This window comes from Felis catus, chromosome X, assembly GCF_018350175.1.
Source record: "Felis catus isolate Fca126 chromosome X, F.catus_Fca126_mat1.0, whole genome shotgun sequence".
Lineage (NCBI taxonomy): Eukaryota > Metazoa > Chordata > Mammalia > Carnivora > Felidae > Felis > Felis catus.
The window spans coordinates 76,626,382-76,650,303 of record NC_058386.1 but is presented as its reverse complement, the minus strand read 5'-3'; the positions used below and the strand labels follow the sequence as shown (position 1 = coordinate 76,650,303).

At 33.9% G+C, this 23,922-nt stretch overlaps 1 protein-coding gene across 5 annotated transcripts in view; it reads right to left on the bottom strand.

Annotated features, from left to right (window-relative positions):
• Positions 1–23,922, bottom strand: part of DIAPH2 (diaphanous related formin 2) — a 1,008,663-nt gene that overhangs the window by 540,997 nt on the left and 443,744 nt on the right. For all 5 annotated transcript variants that reach the window (XM_023249470.2, XM_019824053.3, XM_023249471.2 and 2 more), the window contains 2 exons: positions 17,695–17,796; positions 2,002–2,241 (listed from right to left, as the gene is read on the bottom strand). In XM_023249470.2, the coding sequence (XP_023105238.1) occupies positions 2,002–2,241; positions 17,695–17,796 (342 nt within the window). The remainder of the gene's footprint in view (positions 1–2,001; positions 2,242–17,694; positions 17,797–23,922) is intronic.

The following is a 23,922-nucleotide window of genomic DNA, read 5'->3' as shown; positions in this document are numbered from 1 at the left end:
TTAGACATTAGGGGAATATCATGCATATATATGATATTTCTCTTTCTCAATGACAAGTATTTCCCTGAAGATAAAATCCTACTGAAAAGTGGAGGGTGGGGGAAGGGGGCATTTTAAAACATTCACTTCTTCTCTTTTAGAACATCTATTACTACATGATAGTATTTCCCACAAGATTATTTTTATTTTATTTGAAGTTGGCAAAAATCTTTGTGCTGAATCCTTTGAGCATACCTCTAGTGATAGATGTCAGATCAGTGCTGTATGGAAGAACTTTTATTTGACTGGTAGATGACAGGAAGAAGCTTTTCTCTGAAATATAAGATGTAACTATAAAATCCTTCTGTGAGATGAATATAATCTTTTGTTCTGGTGTATAAATGATTTGCTCATTCTTGCTTCAAAAAATCACTTCATGTAATTAATTGCAATAGTGTGAAATTAAGACACTTTTAAAAAGGTACATATTTATTCAAATAAGGAGAGTTTGTTTTAAATGTCTTCTTTATATGAATCAAAGGTGAAATAGGCATACAATATAAATTTCCATTGACCTTTTCTTTTAATTTATAATATTTTTTATAATCATTCACCAAAAACACCTTCAAGATTCACTCACTATGCATATAGCATATACTCAAAACAAGTACCATCTTTGTAAGAGATGACTTTATTAGTACTGAGTATATGGTATGCAAAGAATGAAAATGTATTAAATGTTTAGATTTATCCTACAAATCTGGCTATGACTTATTCCATTTATTACAAGCATTGCATTATTCTATCATTATCAAATAATTTCAAATGTCCCCTAATATCACAAGAAGAGGGAGTAACTTTTTTTTTTTTACCAGGTCTAGCAATCCAGATGATCTTTCCTATCTTTCTGTCCCTCTTTCCTCACACCCTTCAAAAATAAATCACGAGTAAACATATACAATTCCACTATATATCCTATTACTACAAATGTTATTCTTTGCCTATCTGAGTTAGAACTACCAGAAGCAAATCACTTTTGATACATATTAAAATGCTGTTCCACGTATATTTCATATACATCTATCTAATGCATGAATAGAAAAGAAATTTATATCCACTCTTACATTCGGGATTCTTGTTATAAGATACATCAAGAACTAACTAAAGTTCTGCAGTGTTTTAAGATGTGAGAAGAAAACAAAGTGGAAGCATGGTGAGATGTGAAAGAGGGATTGCTTGTTTTCAGATTTATTTTTCTCTCTAGCTTTCTCACAGGTCTTTACCTCAGAGTCTATTCATCTTTCTCTTTGTAACAGACAGATCTTTCTCTTGAATAAAGTGGTTCACTTTAGCCTAGAAATGAGCATATACAATCACCTCTGGGTTTCTCTATTTCTGTACTTCTCACAAGAATTAAAATCTCAAAAATAATACCATGAAATGACTTGGTCAATCATTATTATTGATCAAAACAATAAGATGATTGCCACTTGATTTTCTTTCAAGTTTTAGTTAATGGACTACACCTAATATAAACTTAAATAACACAACACTGTTCAACAATAAAGAGTTTTGTTGGCTTAGACTAGAATAAGCAAAGCATACTTAAAAAGAAGTTTCTGGCTATTTACCTCATTACATTTAGCTCCTCAAATACCTTTTGGAGAGACATAAAATAAGTACAAGGGGAATGAAATACAAGATTGCAGCTACTTTATAAAAAGCAAATTTTTTTTTTACTTACAAACTCCAGTAAGATCTGATGAGAAAGTTTAGTACTATACTACAAAAGTATATGCAATATCTTTGAGACTTTACTGCACTAAAATTATATATATATGTATATATATATATGTATATATATATATATATATATGTTTTAATTGAAATATAATTCACTTACCATAACATTCACTCTTTTAAAGCGTACTTTTTTTTTTTGGCTTGTGTACCTTTCTATTTAGAGTGACCCTTCTCACAGATGAAATTAATATTGTATCTTACCTTTAAATGTTATCTTACCTTACAAAGGAAGTTGATCTTAAAACCCAAAGACTGGGCATTTCTCGAGCCTGAGTTCATGTAGTTTCCAACCAAAAGAACTAACTCTAAAAGTTTGTTAAAGCTTTCACTTTTCTTCAGTTCTTCACAGGCAAGAGTTACTGCTATGATGCTTGGTTTGATGTTGTTTACATGTTCTTCAAACGTGAGCTTGAATAGAATGCTATTGAGACGAGGCTGCAACATTTTCACTGAGCTCATCTGTAAGATAAGAAATGCTCTATAAGAACATATATATAAAGCCTGTTATTTCACTCTCCAATAGAGATAACTTTATAGACTGTACTGTAAAATTTCTGCATAAAATGAATTTTCTCTTGGTCTTAAAAAACATTGTTTTGGTTTGTTTTAGAAATTCCAAAGGAATATTTTATTTATTTTTAATTTTTTAACGTTTATTTATTTTTGAGACAGAGAGAGACAGAGCATGAAAAGGGGAGAGTCAGAGAGAGGGAGACACAGAATCTGAAGCAGGCTCCAGGCTCCGAGCTGTCAGCACAGAGCCTGATGCGGGGCACGAACTCACGGACTGTGAAATCATGACCTGAGCCGAAGTCGGACGCTTAACCGACTGAGCCACCCAGGTGCCCCACCAAAGGAATATTGTAATAAAAATTTTAAAAAGTTAGTTGTTCAGTTTTAAACAAATCATCCTTATAACAGTAAGAAAATATTATTGAAGCTAAACACTTGCTGTTTGTTAATTCCATAATCATAAGTCATCAATAGCATTTAAACTGCCAAAAATTTGTCCCTGAGGTGAACTATGAAAATTTACAAACATGAAATTGAGCTTGAGTGAATAGTGTGGCCACAGATAAAAGACGTGCATGATGACAGAAAATGTAAGTGAACCACATTTCCCAAGAAATTATCTATTACTATGCTGTTTGAAATCAGAAGATTAGGTCTGATTGAACATTTAATAATTTTAAACCTATGATTTCTATTCACCAAATATATTAAATATTTATATATGCTCTAAAGAATTTCTTCTACTTGACAAAACGTTCATGCTATATAATTAGGTTATGGTAAAATCACATCAACTTACTTTTAAGTACATTATTAAAAAATTCCATAATGGTTTTCTTCAAAACAGTTCAACTTAGGTTTTAATTACTTATTTCATAGTTATCGTGCATGTTCTCTATTCCCTTTGGTATAGCTCCTATGATAATAATTTCTTTTGGTCGTTAATTTCCTATAGCTCCAAGTCATTTTAATAGCTTTCATTCACCAAATAAATTCTGAGACAGAGGTGGAGATGGGGATAGACACATATGAACAACACAAGCACACCAACAATGAAAAAAAATTATTAAAAGTTCTAATTATATTTATTTTTGGCACATATAGTTTAGTTTTTTGAATATAAATGTTAGGCACAGAGTAGGCACAAGTAGGCACTTGTAGATAAGATAAAAAGAATTTGACAACATAAAAGTCCTTAAGCCACAAAGTACCTTTCCAAAGAAGCAAATGAGCTGTTGAATAGATCATATCTACTTTAATATGGAAGCAAGGCATAGTTCATAATTTTTCTTTTTTTTAATTAAAAAAAATTAAATATGAAATTTATTGTCAAATTGGCTTCCATACAACACCCAGTGCTCATCCCAACAGGTGCCTTCCTCAGTGCCCATCACTCACTTTCCCCTCCTTCTCACCCCCCATCAACCCTCAGTTTGTTCTCAGTTTTTAAGAGTCTCTTGTGGTTTGGCTCCCTCCCTCTCTTTTTTTTCCTTCCCCTCCCCCACGGTCTTTTGCTAAGTTTCACAGGATCCATATAAGAGTGAAAACATATGGTATCTGTCTTTCTCTGTATGACTTATTTCACTTAGCATAACAATCTCCAGTTCTATCTACGTTGCTACAAAAGGCCACAATTCATTCTTTCTCATTGTCAAGTAGTATTCCATTGTGTATATAAACCACAACTTCTTTATACATTCATCAGTTGATGGACATTTAGGCTCTTTCCATAATTTGGCTATTGTTGAAAGTGCTGCAATAAACATTGGGGTACAAGTGCCCCTATGCAGCAGCACTCTTGTATCTCTTGGGTAAATTCCTAGCAGTGCTATTGCTGGGTCATAGGGTAGATCTATTTTTAATTTTTTAAGGAACCTCCACACTGTTTTCCAGAGTGGCTGCACCAGTTTGCATTGCCACCAACAGTGCAAGAGGGTTCCCGTTTCTCCACATTCTCGCCAGCATCTATAGTTTCCTGATTCGTTCATTTTAGCCATTCTGACTGGTGTGAAGGGATATCTGAGTGTGGTTTTGATTTGTATTTCCCTGATAAGGAGCGACATTGAACATCTTTTCATGTGCCTCTTGGCCATCCGGATGTCTTCTTTAGAGAAGTGTCTATTTATGTCTTCTGCCCATTTCTTCACTGGATTATTTGTTTTTCAGATGTGGAGTTTGGTGAGCTCTTTATAGATTTTGGATACTAGCCCTTTGTCTGATATGTCATTTGCAAATATCTTTTTGCATTCTGTTGGTTGCCTTTTGAAATGAACTTGCCCATTAACCATGGGTATATGTGTCCCCAAAGATTAACTTGGCCTTCTTCTTACCCCATTATATGCTCTCATGCTTTTTATAGGTAGACTTATAAAAGTATGTGGGGAATATCCACCTGTTACTATATTTATGTAGATCTTATTACTTATCAATAGTTCTTTTTTTTTATGTGACCAGGGTAATATTATACAAACCATCCTACAGTTTCTTCAGCACTCACATGGTAAGTATAAGACATACTAGCAAATCAGAAGTTTCCAATATAGCTTAAAACTCATAACACAGTCACTTGATAACTATAGTTAGTGATAGAACTAGCATATGATTCTAGATGGGTAAACAAATTAAGTGCTAGAGAGTTTTCTGACTTAATCTCTTAGGACTACAATGTTTAATGAAAACTTCACAGTAGAGGTGACACAAATGGATAGAAAAAAAGAGACAGAGAGAGAGAAAGAGAAAAAGAGTGAGAGTGAGTGCAAAGACTGGAGCCAAAAGGGTGTAGAAACAATGGTGTGAGAAAAGATTTATACTTAGGAATATATGAGGTACATACCTAGGGGCAAAATGTGGACCAAAGTACCCAATGAGTCCATGTAAAGGCCATGAAATCGGAAGCTAACCATATCAAAGTCTCTATCACCATGAATGCACAAATCTCTTGGTGTACGTTTGTGTGGGAACCTAAGTTTCTATGACTTTCTGCCTTTCTTTATGCCTCCACTACTCTCTCTAAATCTCTCCCCACTTTATTTTTCCTTTCCTTTCATTGGTAACTGACAAGCATTTGCACACACACGTTTCTATCATTTTATATATTTAGGAAGTAGTTTTTCAGTCTCTCTGATGGTTAAAAATGCCCTAGAGCTACTGTGATCAGGTACTAGTCATTATGTATATGCCCTTTGGCCATGCTTTGTAGGGCTTATAGGAACCCAGCTCACCAGGGTGGCATTGGTCCCAGATCAACCAGTGATTTAAACCTTAGGCTTACATGGGTTTTTAATTTTATTTCAGTTCTACTACTATTTGTCTTCATTCATATTTTTATCCTTTCCAGGGTTTATATTTCAGTTTTGGTCTACAAATCAAGAGAACATGGATTCAATCATTTTTTTAATATTTAATTTTTTAGTACCACCTCTAACTGAAATAATGCGACCAAAAGTGCAATTTCATAATAATAGTAACAATAACAGTGATTACCATGTGTTAAGTGCCTTGTGCCAGACATTTTTCTGCATATGTATTATAAATATGTTTTAACTGATTTGGTCTCGAAACGATCCTAGGAAAAGTTATTAGCACTAGATTAGGAAAGTGAGGCACAGAAATACTCAGTGATTTGTGCAAAGTCAAGTTGTATGTTAAAGAGCTGGAGATTTGAACTCAGGCATTCAGGTCACATAACCCAAACTCTCAACTATTACACCACAATGCCTCTTGAAATCACATTGGGAACAGTATGTATGATTGGTTGAAGGAGAGGTTAGTAACAGAGAGAGCATTAGTACTCTCTCTTCAAAATGGCCTAAGAAACAGGTAGTGAGCTACAATGTTGACAGTAGGAAGGGGAAAGAAGCAATGGATATGAGAGATGGAATTAAGGAAGAAGCAATAGGATTTAGCATTAGTTATGAGAGAAGATAGTCAAAGATGACTCCAAGGTTTTAAGTCTGTTGTGAGGTAGAACACGGTTGGCATTAATGAAGGCAGAAGGAGATGCTGGTTTGCTGCAGTTTAATGTTTGGTCTGTTGCTTTGTTTCAGATGAAAGTGTTTCACCTGATCTTCTGCTGCCTATACTACAGCAAGCTAATCAGGGATTGAGGCAGTGTTTGGTGCAGGTAAGGTGCATCTTAGTAGCAAATTCAGTTAAAGATAGAATCTAGAAACTTTCACATTTTCTCACCCTGTGAAACTAATCTACCTAATTTCTCCACTCTTCAGTTTCTTCATCTATGAGGCATGGGAAATTCCTGGATCAGTCTTCTTTTGATAATTAGATAGTAGCCAAATAAATGATCCATAAATATTACTTCCTTATATTTCACTCTGCTTCTAGACTTGTGGAAAGGTGGGGTAAAGGGTGCTAATCCACAAATAAAAATATCACTTGGCTGTTACTATATATATATATATATATATATATATATATACACATATATCTAAGGTACCATATATGTATATGTGTGTGTATATATATATATATATGTATGTATATATATATATGGTACTATATATATATACTATATATGGTACTATATACCATATATATATATGTATGTATATATATATATGGTACTATATATATATACATATATATATATATATATATATATACATATATATATGTATCTAAGTGAACTTGGCTCACTATCCTCTCAGACATCAAATAGTATATCTTACTACTAACAAAGACACTACTAGCTTTCCATTACTAAGCTTCCAAATTTTGGGATGATCATCACATTGTAGTAAACATAATGTAATTTAATATCATTCTTTGACTAGATTTTAACTTGAGTAGTTTCTTATAATTGTCTCTTATTTTCCTTTTTCGTCATTCAAGCTTAAGTTTTATGTACTTCATTGTTGAATTATTAAAATAGACTATTTAAATGTGCTCTCTGATCCCTCCAGCCTTTCCCTGTCCTACAGATCCGAATATAAATGGTAAAATGACACCTGTATAATTGGAAACTAATAGTGCTTTGTTGACATTTTGAGTTTTAGGTATTATTATTATATCTGGTAGCTTTTGGAAATTCAGCCTTTAAGTTTAGGAGGAAGTAAATGTTAGAGTTGGCAGATTTGGGGAGTTATCCAAACAGATGCTATAGGAAGCAAGGTTGTTGATAAGGTGAGTACATAGAGAGAAGAGTCAAAGACTGCACCTTGTGTAGCACCTAGCTCAGGGTCTTGCATATATTAGACATTTAAATATTTAAAAGTAGTTCTTAACTGCCTAGCCATTTTTCAGATCTCGCAAGTAGGACAGCCAGATTGTCTACTGAACAAACTTAACAGATAATAATAATATTTCACTGTCCCCACAATAGTTCTCCAGCTAAGATATCAAACAGAAATGCTAGGGAATTAGCTTTGTTGAACTGTTCTTACTGGATATAACCCATCATCAGTCACCCTGATTTGGGAAGAGGTTGCACGTTGCAAGAGGTCAGAGTTGCCCTTGGATTTGACAAAATTTCCTCATTCACTTACCATCTACAACATAGGTTAGGGCATAGAAGGTGATAAATATGACAGATGGCTTAGGAAAATAACTATAAAAAGAGTGAATGAATTCATTCATATAAATAGGAACTCCGAAATCAGCAAAGTGCTGGATTAGGGAGAGGATTAAAATGTATCATAATAGAGTTATATGGGTAAAGAGGAGGGTATCTTACCTCGCACATAAAGTAATTTGCTACCATATGGGACATACCAACAATACTGCCCAGGCTCAATCTGATATGGGGCCCAAAAGCAGAGCCCTGTATAAATATTTTGAAGAGTAGATCTGACAGAAATTTTCCCCTAATTCTCAGAGAGTGAGAGAAACCATTCCCTGCATTCTCCAGACTTATAATGCAAGTTGCAGTGAAAGAAATAGGGATTTTGAGTTACACAGACCTGGACTTGAACTACAGTTCTACTACTTTCTAATTTATGACCTAGTATAAGGTACCTAATGTTTGTTAGACTTCATTTCCCCATTAGTAAAATTCATTCCTTAATTAACCCATGCAAGTTGCAGTCAGACTTAAATAAGATGCTATGTGTAACTCTCCTCTCATAGTAGCGGACACAAAATAAAACAATAGCTATTGTTGTTATTATCCTCTTTCTTCATTTTCAGAAATACCCAAAAAGAAACCATGGCCATGGATTGTTCTAACAAACCTGAGGGAAAGTTTCTCTCATTCACAATTAAGGAATGCATGTTCAGGGCTTGGTGAGAAACAGCATTCACTATCTATTGAACACACTGTAAATATTGTGTTGTGCTCCCTTCAGCCAGTTTTAATGCATAATATATATTTACTATTATAAATGTTATCATTGAAAATGTGTTAATGTAAAATCGGGAGACCATGGAGGAGGCAACGCTATATTAATCTCTTTACAGTGGCCACGAATCAGTATTCATTGATCATATGAACAGAATTTTCTATAATCAGAAGTGTTAATTTTTACAATCAGACCAGGGTACACTGATAGACAAGAGTTGAATCTCTATTATAGGATCTGGGTATATAAGGGAATATGTTGGATAACTAAGCTTAGAAATAATAGGAAGCGCAGAGCAACATCCCCAGCCACAGATACAACTATTAAAAGGCTCATGTCTCAAAAAGGCACTTAAGTGCACCTAAGTGATATAACTAAAAACACAAACTCGACTGAAATGCATGTTTGTGTTCAGTTGTGATCCCTGGCAGCATTTTAGTCGACATTCTTTGTTTTATAATGCATTCCTTGAAGTACTGTGGGATGTTGACCATGGTGTTGTATTATATAGGGGATTTATTTTGTTATGAGGTACTTGTCTATCAAATCACATCAAGCAGCTACCATTCCTTTAGCTGATCTGTGCTATATTTAAAACAATGCACTGACAGCTTTAGTGAGAGCAACTACAAGTGGGTTATTTCCCCAAAGACTCAAGAGATAGTTTTGTTTATATGATTTAAATTTTACACACTCCGCCACCTAGGCAGATGGTGAATATCAATCTACTGCCAAACTACTGTAGAAATCCAGAGAGAGGGGTGCCTAAATGGCTCAAATGGTTAAGCGTCCAACTTTGGCTCAGGTCATGACCTCACAGTTCGTGGGTTCAAGTCCCACGTCCGGCTCTGTGCTGACAGCTCAGAGCCTGGAGCCTGCTTCGGATTCTGTGTCTCCCTCTCTCTCTGCCCCTCCACTGCTGGCTCTTTTTCTCTCTGTCTCTCTCTTTTTCTCTCTCTCAAAAATAAATAAACACTAGAAAAATTAAAAAGAATCCAAAGAGAAAGAAAAAAGGCACAAATGTAAAAGTCATGTGTGAAGGAGGAGGAGATAACCACATGCTGCTCCTGCTCCCACATGTTGCCCACCTTTAAGGTTATTTATCTTTCTTTTTGCACTGTTAAGAAACACACCTTCAATGACCATCGCATGCAAACATAATTGATCTTGTAGTCTCTTCAAAATATAATATTAAGAATTCATTAGACCTATCATATATATTTGTAACAAATATACTTTGTTACAATGTGTTTTTCACAAATAGTTAAATACTATTAGGACTCACCACACATAGCATATACAGAATAATTTGTATCAGTAACTATAATGAAGGTTATAATAATGAAGTCAAATTAAAGAAGGGTATATTAAGTTAAACAGCAGACAGAACTGCTTATAAAAGGTGTGAAATCTAGATTCAATGACTGAGCAGAACTCTGCCTCAATGTATGGAAATACAGCAAGGACATCTGTGATTCTCTATGAAGCAATTTTCTTATCTTCTTTTAGCCAACAATGTCCTCAAGAACAGGATCTCTCCTGCTTATTACTGTACTTTCTGCAGTATGTTTTATACCTAGACCAGACAAAATAATCAATACAAGTGCACCTACTACATGAAGCCAATGGCAAATGTTTCTATATTAGATGTAAGGAGAGATAAGAACCATAGTCTATAACATCAGGCTTTGGAAAAATGTAATGTCGCATAATATAAAAGAGCTGCCAAATCACTACATCGCACACCTGAAACTAATATGACATGTTAAGTATATGTCAAATAAAAAATTAAAAAATACTAACTCTATATCAAAAAACAATGATATACTGATAGAGAACACTTTCCCCAAAATAGTGATAGATGGAAATTATGCATCAACAAACATCTACTATTCTTTAGTCTGAAACAAAACATAGTAACAATGTCCACCCCAAAAGACACTGTAAACTCAAGAGTTTGAGACCATTTCAAAACATCCTTCTGAAAACAACTGTTTGAGGCCAAGAATGGCCATCAAAATGACTGTTGTGCTATGCTGTTGTATTAGAGATTACTGATACACAGAGGGAGGAAAAGAATTAACTTCTGATTTTTAAAATTTAATGAAAAGAAATCAATAGCAAAATTGACTGACATTCATAGACCTAATCTGAATGTTCAGTTTTCAGGTTGTTTTATTTTACTTTTTATTTTATTTTATTTTATTTTATTTATTTATTTATTTTATTTTATTTTATTTTATTGCAAAACCCGATGTAAGTAAGCAATCCTGCCACAAAATGAACTATTATGAGAAGTCAATGAAATGAACAAGAATATGAACACATGGATTTGAGAATGAGTTGTGGCAAGTATTCTGTGTCTTGATCTCAAAGTTATTAAGCCAGCTTTTTCCTTCAATAAAATTAATACACCTCAAAAAGTAAGAGCTAGCATTCATATTTACAAAAAGAATGAAAATAGAAACAATCAGGGCATTACATATGAAAACAGTGAACACACTGAATGAAAGCAGATGAAATAAAATTTTTTTTTTCCAATGAATATGCAAACTTGAATAATGGCTTAGCATTAATGGAATAGAAGAGCTACACTTTTCCATCAAAATTAATTGCTTTTGATGATATTTGGGAGAGAAAAAAAAGCCTTTAAAAATTTCCTTTTCACCTGGTTAAGCTAACTTCAATAGAGCTCATAAGCTCTTATGAGGCTTTAAAAAATTAAAAAGCACACTTACTTCATAGTTGTACTTCCAGCTATAGGTATAAATCTACTCCTTACACCTTTATGTATTTGTGTAAACAAAAAAAAGATAAATGTACTGCCAGCAATATCACATAATCTGTGTTTTTCTTATAAATGTTTTGATGCACAAGGCTGGCCAACATTTTTGTTAGATTACAGCTTTAGAATGTTTTTAATTGAAAAAAAATATGGGTAATTTTGAACTCAGAAAAACAAAGTAGTGATTACTAAAAGAACTAATTATTGTCTTCTTTTTCAGAAGATGTGTTAGTTTAATAGACACACAGTATAGGTCTCCATCCTCACTGCAAAACAAGTGGGAATTTCCACAGCTCTGAGGTTTGAGAACAGCTGAGCTGCATACACTTTCTAAAGAATCTAAAAGCTCCTGCTGGGGTTCTAACTGGCAAAGTTTTCAAAGATATATGTTTTCCCCCCAGTAAAAGTACAGCACATAATTACAACAATGTACCCAATTCAGTTCTGTGGGAGGCAGTTTGGAGGACAAATCAGTGGGAAGCTATGCAAACAATCTACCCCCAGTAAAGAAAAAAATTATTGATCATAGGTGTGGGGACTAGAACATCCCTCTTACCAGGTGGTCTGCCTCTATACAGAGGAAAAGGTCAGTGAATTTTATTATTAGTTTCTTTTTTGTTTCCCCTTTTATTTGTTTCTTCTTAGCTTATTAAATATGAATACAAGCAAGCCCAAAGATGTGGCTGCTAAAAAGACCCAAAAAGTTTAGAGAAAGCTTAGCAGCCCAGTCACTGTCTCAGATAAATTTATTTCTTTCAAAAAGTCAAAGCCATGTTTTTCCCCAGGTTTGCCAATTTGATTGTTTTTTGATGATGGTGATTTTAATGAATCTTACAGGAATGATCTCACTTCTAACATATGATTATTCCTAACTGATGAGATTTGTTTTTTTTTTTTTTATCCAAGAAATTATATGATAATGGAAACTCCACAGGGCACTGGCAGTGGTCATAGGAATGAAATCAGGAAAGAGTATTTATTGTTAGAGAAGGTAAGTAAAGTTTTCAATAAGGAGGTTAAATCCTTCCATGTTACCCAGTACCATATGGATACAGAATCAGGACTAAAAAGAGCCCGCTTGATTTTGCTTGATTTTGCATTCGAGTTAATACATTCAGCAAATATATGTTAAGTGTATACTATGTGAATAAAATCAGCATGATGCATGCACTTGAAAAAGTTGCAATCTAGCGGGGATTTACAGATGTTAAATAAACAACCTTACAAATAACTACAAACCATGATAACTTCTAGAAAGATAAAGGAAGAATAGCGCTCTGAGGGATTTTAATAGGAAGACTGAATTTTGACTGATAGGTAAGTGAAGGCATCACTGGCAAAATGAACTTTAAGCCGAGACTGGAAGAATAAGCAGGAAAGAGGCAGGCAGCAAGTGAGTGTAAGAGGAGGCAGCATGTGTAATCTCCTGCCAGAGGCAGGAAAGAGCATGGTAAATTCAAAAAAGTGAAAAATAAAATACAGTGTGGCTGAGGGAACATGAGCAAGAAGCCAAGCAACAGGAGATAAAAGTGAGAGAGGTGGTAAATCCTGGTGAGGAGTTTATATTGTAGCCTTAGTGCCACACAACAGAACTGATGGTTTAATCAGATAAATTATATGATGCAATACAAAAAACTCTAGAAATGCCACATTTGAGAGCTGCACTGAGATTAACTTGGAGAAAGGCAAAAGCATGAGTGGGGACAAGAAGCTAAAAGTATATCATAACTGTTAAAGAGAATGATGATGCTGGCTTGGGGCTAAGGTGGTAATGACACAGATGAAGAGTAGATCAGATGTATATTCTAGATTCAATTAGGAGGTAATTAATGACCTCTCTTAGGTAATTTTCAACGCATTGTTCAAGGCAGAATTCTGATTGTTGTTTGTTGAATAGTACATGAGAAGCAATGAAGTAGAGGAAAAGGAAACTAATCTTTGAAAAAACAAACAGATGATAGGAAATGGAGACAGAGCAGCAGCTATCAGGGATCTCAGGGTCAAGAAATGATTTTCACTCATTCATCTATCCAGCTATCAGTTTATTCAGTTTTAGGAAGTGAGGGACTTAAGTTTTATTTTTTTCTGAAGAGGAAGTCAAACTGCAGAATGACAAACTGAAGATATAATAAAAACAGAACTCTAAAGCAGGCAAGAGACAATAATGCTCAAAACACAGACAAGTAAATTAGCATATAGTAGAGCATCTCTCTCTCTCTCTCTCTCTCTCTCTCTCTCTCTCTCACACACACACACACACACACAATAGAACAGTATAGCAGTTAAAAGCACTATCAGGAGGAAACAAAAACACTAATTTGAAAAGATATGCACCCTTATGTTCATCACAGCAGTATTTATAATATCCAGGATATGGAAGGAACCTAAATGTACATCAGTGAATTAACAGATAAAGGTGTGGTGGTGGTGGTGGTGATGTGTGTTACGTATGTAATGTAATATTACTCTGAAATCCTGTCATTTGCAACAACATGGATGGATCTTGAGGATGTTATACTAAATGAAATAAGTATGAATGAAATGAAATGTTATATTAAATGAAATCCTGTATGATTTCACTTATACATGGATTCTAAGAAAACAAAGCCACAAATGAACAACAAGAACAACAAAAAACAAAACAATAACAGACTCAAATATATAGAATACAAACTGGTACTTGCCAGAGGGGAGGGTGGTGGAGGGATAGGTGAAATAGCTGAAGGGGATTAAAAGGTACAATCTTCCAGTTATGAAATAAATAAGACATTGGGAAGTAATATACAGCATAAGGAATATAGTCAATAATATTGTAACAATTTGGCATAGTGAGAGATGGTAACTAGACTTACTGTGGTGACCATTTTTTAACTTATATAAATATCGAAGCACTATCTTGTACACCTGAAACTCATACAATATTGTATGTCAACTATTCTTCAATAAAATAAATATATACAGTGAAATATCATTCAGCCATCAAAACGAATGAAATCTTGACATTTGCAATGACACGGATGGAGCTAGAATGTATTATTCTAAGCAAAATAAATCAGAGAAAGACAAATACCATATGATTTCACTCATATGTGGAATTTTAGAAACAAAACAAATGCACATATGGAAAGTGGGTTGGGGGAGAAAAGAGAAGGAAATAAACCACAAGAGACTCTTATGATATGGAACAAACTGAGGGTTGATGGGAGGGAGGTGGGTTGGAGATGGTCTAGATGGGTAGTAAGGAGGGCACTTGTTGGGAGGAGCACTGGGTGTTGTAAGTGATGAATCACTGAATTCTACTCCTGAAACCAATATCACACTGTATTTTAAGTAACTAAAATTCAAATAAAAATATATCTATATAAAAATAAATAAAATTTTAAAATAAAAATGAATAAAAGCACTGTCTATATCAGACTGCCTGGGTTTGAATTATGCATCTAGTACTTGCTATGTAACCTTGGGACAAAGTCCCTAGCCTTCCTTCACCTGGGTTTCCTCATTCATAATATGGAGCTAATAAAAGTGCAAACTTCATAGATACAAATAATACATAAGATGGTGAATATAAAAATGCTTAACATAGTATCAGACACAGTAGCTCCTTAATGCATTGTTTCTGTAAATAAGAAGAGCAACAACAAATTAGTAATAATAATAAGCTATCCCTTTTTCTGAAGTTTGACAGACAATATGTTAATAAAAGATATGGCTAGAGATAGCTTCATAGGAAGAAGAGATATTGGAGGTTCTGAAGCCCAAGTGCTTTCCTTTTACTCTGGTGTGTAAAAGATTAGACGGTTGGTAGTAAGTGAAAAGAAAGAGTAGGGGGAGGTTAGAAGACTTAAGAAGAGCAGGTAAGATATGACATAGCCACTATAGAAAAATGAAAGGTCACTGAATAGGAACAAGTAAAATAACTGCTGAAATGGCAGTGAGAGTCCTGCTGCGGTAACAGCTAAAATGTCATAAAGACACCAATTCACTCAGTTCACCAAAGAGAACAGGATATAAAGACACAGAGTTACGAGCAGAATGAGAATACTAAGGAGCTCAGATTTTATTCTGTAAATTCTGGGAGACACTGAAAGTTTTGGACACAGAAATCACATGTCGGATATAGATTTTAAGTAGACTACACTAATTGTTGATGGGGGAATTAGCAGAGAAGCAAGACAACCAGTTTGGAGACTCTCCCATTAGTGCAGATGATTCTACACTTGAGAAGCTTTCCTAAATGTAGGCTGTCAATATATTTTGAGGATTAAAAAGTATTTGGGTGTATTCACAAAGAAGTTAATTTAGTTTTAGCATTGACTTGGAGAAATATGTTTTAACATAATTTTTGCTTTTACAGACTTAAAATATGCTCTTTTTAATCTCGGCCTCATACTTGAGTTCAATAATCATCATATAATTCAATTCAATAAATATTTACTGCGTATTGTATACAAGATATTATAAGCATCCCAATACATTCTGTTTCTATAAACAATAATGGCAACAATAATATCTGGTGCTCAAAAGACTAAGCCTATCATTATTTCAAAAATATTTTCCTAGATAGATTATCTAAACTTTATTTGGCAAATCCTGATGGATACTACCTTGGGTAATTTATGTAGCATTAATTACTTTGTAATGTCCTTGACTTTTTTCTCCCTACAGGCATGTAACTAAGGATGGGAGAGTTAAATATGAGGACCAGGTTACTTCATGTACACAGCCCTGGAATTATTTATGGTTATGTGCATAAACAAGAAATCTCTTCCATTTTCTATTTTGCTTTTAATTCAGAAGGTATATTTCTTTTTATGTCCCCAAACTTAATTTCCTCAGTGTGGCACCAAGGATATTCCTCTTGAAGGACTTGCTTGAAAAACTAATACATCTTCCAAGATAAACTGCATTCAGGAAAAAAAAAATGGCCTCAGAAAAACCGTTTAGTGGACCTACTGTAAAACTCATAACCATCATGGCACAGCTGAATTCTCAGATAGTATATAGCTCTGCTTCAATTATACTATGAATTCAAGCACCTTAGGTTTCAAATGTGGACTTTGGTCTAGAAAATTTTATTATTTAATATTGCACTAAAGCTCTGTGATTTAATCAGTAATATCTAGCCAGTTCAACTGGAATAATTTGCATAATTCAAAAAAGAGAAAAATATCTTCCTCAGGTACTTTACCTTAGGTCTGTCTCATCCCAAATATACACTCCTTATTTTATTTTCAGGGATTTGACAGAATCTTCCCATAGCAGTATTTGCAATGCCATATCTGAGAATTAATAAGCTCTAAATGTGGGCAAGAATTTATTGCACATGTTCAAAAGGAATGCTCTCTGCCCTATCACATTTTGACTTTAATCAAGAGTTTTAAATTGCAAAGTACCAAATCATATCAATTAAAATATATTACTATTAAAAAGGTAATAAAATATTTGATGAAGGACAGTATTTGACTACTAGTTCCAATGTTAATTTTGAGTCTTAGTATTCATATGGGAAATTGTCAGGGAGCCATAATACATAATACAGCTGCTTCTCCATAAAGGAAACCAACTTGTATTGAATATGGAAGTTAAAAATAGCTTTTCCTCCAAGAAATTAAATAAATCACCATCTCCTCTTTCCCATTTTTGCTTTGCCCATTATTTCAATAGCAGGTTTGGGGAATGACTAAAACATGTAACTATATTCTTTAATACATAATTTATATATAGTCATCCTTTGTACCCCTTAAAATGAAGAGGGGGTGAGGAAACAACTCATTCCAATAATGATTTAAACATATTAAAGCACGATATTTTTATGAGAATTTTCTTCCCAAAACAGTGTATTTAAAGCTTTCACTTAATTAATAACACTCCAGAGGAAATCTGAAAATTCTGTGCTTTCTCTGACACAGTTCATGCCACAAAAAAAGTTTTTAGAATATTGTTATTTATCTAGTTACAACTCTTCCATTTAGCCTAAATTTGGAAGGGGGGAAAACTCTAACATCAAGGTCTAAATAAAAGAAAAAAATAGCCAATACAATAATATATACTACTTTTCATGTATTAATAGAATTAAATATCAGCACTAGTATGGAAGAGCTCCCAGGAGATATCTTGAAGTATTCTGTAAAATAGAAATAGAAATTTCTTTATGTTTCAATACCATGATAAATAATATTTTTTTCTGACAGCCAATGTTATATTAAATTATGTAGTTGTATAGTTTGAAAAAAATCAACAATTGAAATGTCCTTTTCATTATTTCTGACAAGTGTTACACCCCAGTTGAGTTTGTGGGCCCTTATGCTAGATACATACCACAACTCCAAACTGTTCAGGCTCACTGAGGTCATGATACTCATTCCTCAGCTGTGCTAATTCACAGAGTACTTTCTGCTCAGGAAGATGTTTTACAAGGTTCTAAAACAAAAGAAAAGTATAAAAACTTAATATTACCAGGGCTAGTAAATTTGCATCAACAACTCTAAAAGTGATTAGGAAAGTAAATTTATTTTTTGCTAAGATCAAATGGAAATAAATGACATTGAAAAATTGACTAACATACCGTGCCTTAAATATATAGCATAATTTTTGAGCTTTATTTTCCATTAGTCAATTCATATGGAAAACAGAAAAATACTATGCTGAATTAATGCATGTACAATAATAACAGAAGTCAACCGTACTCTTCATAATTGGCAAAATTTGGAATAATCTTTAACCTTATAAAGCACACCAAGGGGCGCTTGGGTGGCTCAGTCGGTTAAGCGGCCGACTTCAGCTCAGGTCATGATCTCAAGGTCCATGAGTTCGAGCCCCGCGTCGGCTCTGTGCTGACAGTTCAGAGCCTGGAGCCTGTTTCAGATTCTGTGTCTCCCTCTCTCTGACCCTCCCCCGTTCATGCTCTGTCTCTCTCTGTCTCAAAAATAAATACACATTAAAAAAAATTTTTAAAAAAGGTACACCAAGCCTGTAAAAAAATCTCCCATTATCTACACCAGTATTTACATACATAATACATTACCACTTTAATGGAGAATTAAGCAAAAGTGATAGAGTCTGATATATGTTCAAGTTAGATGCCTAAGAGAATCAAAATTGATTAATTCCTCTCAACCTAGTTTATCTTGATCTATGGTATAATTCTTATTATCATTATATTAGCATGCAACCAACATTTTGGGGACTTGTATAGGATTTCAAAAGACAGACAAGGAATAAAAGCAGGAAAATAAGATTTAAGAAAGTAGGGTTGACACAAAATGGCAGAAAAGTCAGCTCCAGGGATTGGGCCCACCACCAAAGCAATCAGTAAGCTAGAAAGAGCAATTTAAATAAACTATTTCAAAACACTGAAACTTGATTGGATGCTTACAACAAGGTACATGTTTGTTGAAGGGATACACTGGTGTTCTCTGGTAAGAGAATGACACGTACAAAGAGATATCAAAACCCATTCCTCAGCACCACCGTGAAGATAGTGCCTGAGTCCTTGAGGGGCTGGCTGATGCCAGGGTGGGCAGTAGGGATCTTGTTCTCCAAAATTTGAGGAGGTACATTTTGGTTGGTTTGGCAGTTCACTGAAGGACCTGTGTAGGTGCCTGTCTTGATTTCAACCCTTTTGGGTTGCAGTAGCTTCCCCAGATGGCATCTATCAGAAGACTTAAATAGACAGAAACACTTGCCCTGCTTTTTGGAACCAGACATTTAAAGGAAATCTTTGTCAGATCACTGGCTGACAGCAGAGTTAATTAAACCCAAGATCCAGTAACCACACCCAAAAAATATACAGCTTGCAGCAATTGTTTAGAGAAATTACAAACAAATAGCTACAGCCGTCAGGAAACAAACATCAGCCATCTGTGGGGAGTAGAAAAATCAAGTTTCCAGAGTTATAATATACTCAAAAGTCCAATTCTCAACAAAACCAAAAAAAAGACAAAGCATGCAAAAAAAAAGGCAACCTTAAGCTAAACAGGAAAAATAAAAGAATATCACAGAAAAAATCCCTGAAGAAGCTCAATTTTGGAATTAGTAGTCAAAAACATTAAATCAACATTTAAACATTTTAAATATGTTCAATGACCTAAAGCAAACCATGAACAAATACATCAGCTCTGAGCAGGACTTCAAAGAAGTCCACACTGAGGCACTTTGGATCAAAAAGAGGAGTGATTTTAAAATAGCAAGAGGGAAGTGAATTGTCACATTTAAGGGACCCACAATGAGATTAATATCTGATTTCTCCAATGGAAGCTAAAAGGTAGTAGAATAACATATTTTAAGTCCTGAAATAAACACTGTCAAACAAGAATTCTGTATCCAATAAAAGTATCCTCCTTTAAACAATAATGGAGAAACTAAGACATTCTCAAATTAACAACAACAACAAATATAATTTATTGCTAGCAAACCTGTTCTGCAAGAAATACTAATGGAAGACCTACAGGAAGAAATAAAAGGACACTAAACAGTAACTCAAAAACATAAGAAACAAGCAATTATAAAGGTAATTACATAGGTAAACATTAAAAAAAAACAAAGTTATTGTACTTTTGGTTTATAAATCTTGTTTCTATACGAGTTAAAAGGCAAATGCATAACACAATAATTACAAATATAAATTAATGAGGGGCGCCTGGGTGGCGCAGTCGGTTGAGCTTCCGACTTCAGCCAGGTTACGGTCTCGTGGTCCGTGAGTTCGAGCCCCGCGTCAGGCTCTGGGCTGATGGCTCAGAGCCTGGAGCCTGTTTCCGATTCTGTGTCTCCCTCTCTCTCTGCCCCTCCCCCGTTCATGCTCTGTCTCTCTCTGTCCCAAAAATAAATAAACGTTGAAAAAAAAATTAAAAAAAAAAACAAATATAAATTAATGATCATACAATGTATAACCATGTAATCTGTGACAAAAACAGTACAAAAGGGATAAATATGTATAGGAACAATGTATGTTATTTAAACTAATTTTGTATTATTAAAACTCGGGTGTCTTAAGTTTAAGATATCAATTGTAATCCCTAAAGGAACTAATAATGACAGAAAATCACGCAAAAATAAAGATGGGAATCAAAACACTAGGCAACAAAAATAAACAAATACAAAAATAGATAATAATAGAGAAATTAAGGAATAAAAAACATGTGATACACAAAACAGCTTAATGGAAGAACTAAGCCCTTCCTTATGAATAATTACTTTAAAAGTAAATGAATTAAATTCTCATTAAAAGTAAAAGTTTGGAAGATTGGATTTAAAAGCAAACATATCTATCTATATGCAGTCTACATGAGACTCAGTTTTAGATAAAAAGACACAAGAGGTTGAAAGCAAAAGAACAGAAAAATATATTCCATGTAAATAGTAACCACATACACACCCACACATCACACAAAACCAAACTGTGGTGGCTATATTATTGTCAGACAAAATAGACTTAAATTTAACAAAAAGTAACAAGAGACAAAGAAGGATATTCTATATTGATAAAATGTTCAACCCATCAAGAAGATAATATTATTACAGTACATGTCCACAAGAGCTAAAAAATATATGAAATAAAAATTGACAGGATTGAAAGGACAAAAAGGCAATTGTGAAATAATATGTGGGATATTTAATATTCAACTTTCATTAATGGATATAACAAGAAGAAAGAAAAATAACAAGGAAATTGAGGATTTGGACAACACTATAATCTGATTAGACCTAATCTATACAAAACACTCCTCTTAACAACAGCAGAATGTGCCTTCTTAAGTGCACATGGAACATGCTCCAAGATATACCACATATCAGACCACACAACAAGTCCTAATAAATTTTAGTAGACTTAATTCATGCAAAGTATCTTTTTTGATCATAATGGAAACGTCATTAGAAATAAATAACTGAAGGAAAAGTGGAAAATTCACAAATATACAGAATAAGCAAATAAGCAATGGGTCATAGAAGAAATCACAAGGGAAATTAGAAAATACCTTGATATTAATGAAAATGAAAACAACATACTAAAACTTATGGAATTCAGCAAAGACAGTACTAAAAGGAAGATTTGTAGTAATAAGCATCTACATTAAAAAAGAAGAAAGGTTTCAAATCAATAACCTAACTGTACACTTTAAGGAACTAGAGGAAAAACACACTTAAGCCAAAGCAAGCAGTAAGAAAGAAGTACATAAATTAAAATAGGCAAAAATGTAATTAATTAATTAGAGATCTGAAAAACCAATAGAGGAAAATTATTTAAAATAAAAGTTAATTCCAAAATTGACAAATCTTTAGTTAGACTAAGAAAAAAAAAGACAGAAGACTCATAACTAAAATCAGTAATAACAATTAAGACATTATTATTGATTTTATAAAAATAAAAGAGATTCTGGGGCACCTGGATGGCTCAGTCAGTTGAGCATCTGACTTCAGCTCAGGTCATGATCTCACACTCCGTGAGTCCAAGCCCTGAGTCGGGCTCTGTGCTGACAGCTCAGAGCCTGGAGCCTGCTTCAGATTCTGTGCCTCCCCCTCTCTCTGCCCCTCCCCTGCTCATGCTGTGTCTCTTTCTGTCTCAAAAATAAATAAAAACATTAAAAAAATTTAAAAAAAAATAAAAAAGATTCTAAGAGCATGCGATGAAAAACTACGCCAACAAACTGGATAACCTAGAAGAAATTGACAAATTCCTTGAAACACACAAACTACCAAGACTGAGTCAAAAAAAAAAAAAAAAAAAAACCTGAAAATCTGGGTAGACCTGTTAGAAGTAAGGAGATTGTGTAAGTAATCAAAACTTCCCAACAAAGAAAGGCTCAGGACCTGTTAGGTTCACTGGTGAATTCCACCAAATATGTAAAAAAGAATTAACACCAAGCCTTTTCAATCTCTTCCAAAAACATTAAGGGGGGGAACAGAACACTTCCTAACTCATTCTATGAAGCCATCATTGCACTGATACTAAAATTGGTCTAAGGCACAAGTCAACTACTTCGTTTTTTTTAATAAGACAATTGCTTCAGATCAATATTCCTTAATAAATACAAATACACACTAAGAAAATACAGTAGGCAACATATAGCATAAATCCCATGGGAAACAACTGCATCTTGCCCCACTTTAAGTTCTCTTTTGTTCACTCTGCTTATATTTTTCCCTCTTCCTAGTTAATTTTACATTTCCATTAAATTTTAGGCCTATAATGGCATCCATTGAGTAACTAATAAAACTAAATTTAAAATATTATGTCCTTTCACTTAAAAAATACCAATATTGACATAAGAACATATATACAACCAAATGAAATTAAGAACATCCATTATTTTGCTTCATTAATATAATTTTCTTTTATGAAATGAAAAGGTAAGTAAATAACAAGGTATTTCCATTTTTCCAGAATATTTTCTTTTTTTTTTTCAACGTTTTTATTTATTTTTGGGACAGAGAAAGACAGAGCATGAACGGGGGAGGGGCAGAGAGAGAGGGAGACCCAGAATCGGAAACAGGCTCCAGGCTCTGAGCCATCAGCCCAGAGCCTGACGCGGGGCTCGAACTCACGGACCGCAAGATCGTGACCTGGCTGAAGTCGGACGCTTAACCGACTGCGCCACCCAGGCGCCCCCTTTTTTTTTTTTTAATTTTTTTTTCCAGAATATTTTCAATGCATGTAAATTACTCAATTGTCTTTATTTTATTTTTCTGTTAATGGGATTTTTCATAAAATATACATTATGAAAAACAAAAAAAAATCAGTTTGTGAACTTCATAATTTTCACGACAGGGCAACTAAACCAGAAAGATTAAGAACAGAATTAAAATTATTAAAGATCTCAATTCTGTATACTTCTAAATTTCCATATCAATTTTAACCATGACAACATGCAAACTAGAATGAATCAAGTCTAAAATAAAATTTTAGCTCAGAATGTGAAATGTTATTCTGTTTCTCTTTTAGCTATAGGTAACCTGTTAACACGTTTTCAGAATGCAGACTCCACAGTAGGTGACATATCTTTTCTTTTTCTGTTCAGCTATATGAAATATTTAACACATTCAGTGGGCTTAGATGTATTTTGATTCTGGATGTGGTTTTATGGCTGAGTTGCAAACTTATATAACTGCCAGCGCTTAGTAGGTTCTATTTACAAGTAAGATTTGGAATAAAACTCACTCTCTCTTTCATGTGTATAATACACAGACTACCAATATACTACTTAGTGTTTAATGAATTACCTTCCTCTAGAATCCCATGTTGTAAGTGGCCATCATAGCCAATCTTTTGGCTGTTGACTGTTTTTTTTACATATGTACTAAACTTTATATACAGATATGTAGTGTAAGATTGAACATTAATGTTTTCATGCCCATAAATTCCTGAATAGAAGAAGCAGAAGGGTAAGACAACAGAAGAGAGACATACCAGTACTCATTTGCTTCTACTCTCTTTTACCTACTCATCAAAAGCATGTCAAGAGAGAAAATGAAAAACATTATTTAGGTTCAACGCATATTTTGAGACTAAAGTGGACAGCCCTATGAATCACCTAAGAGTCCATTTATATG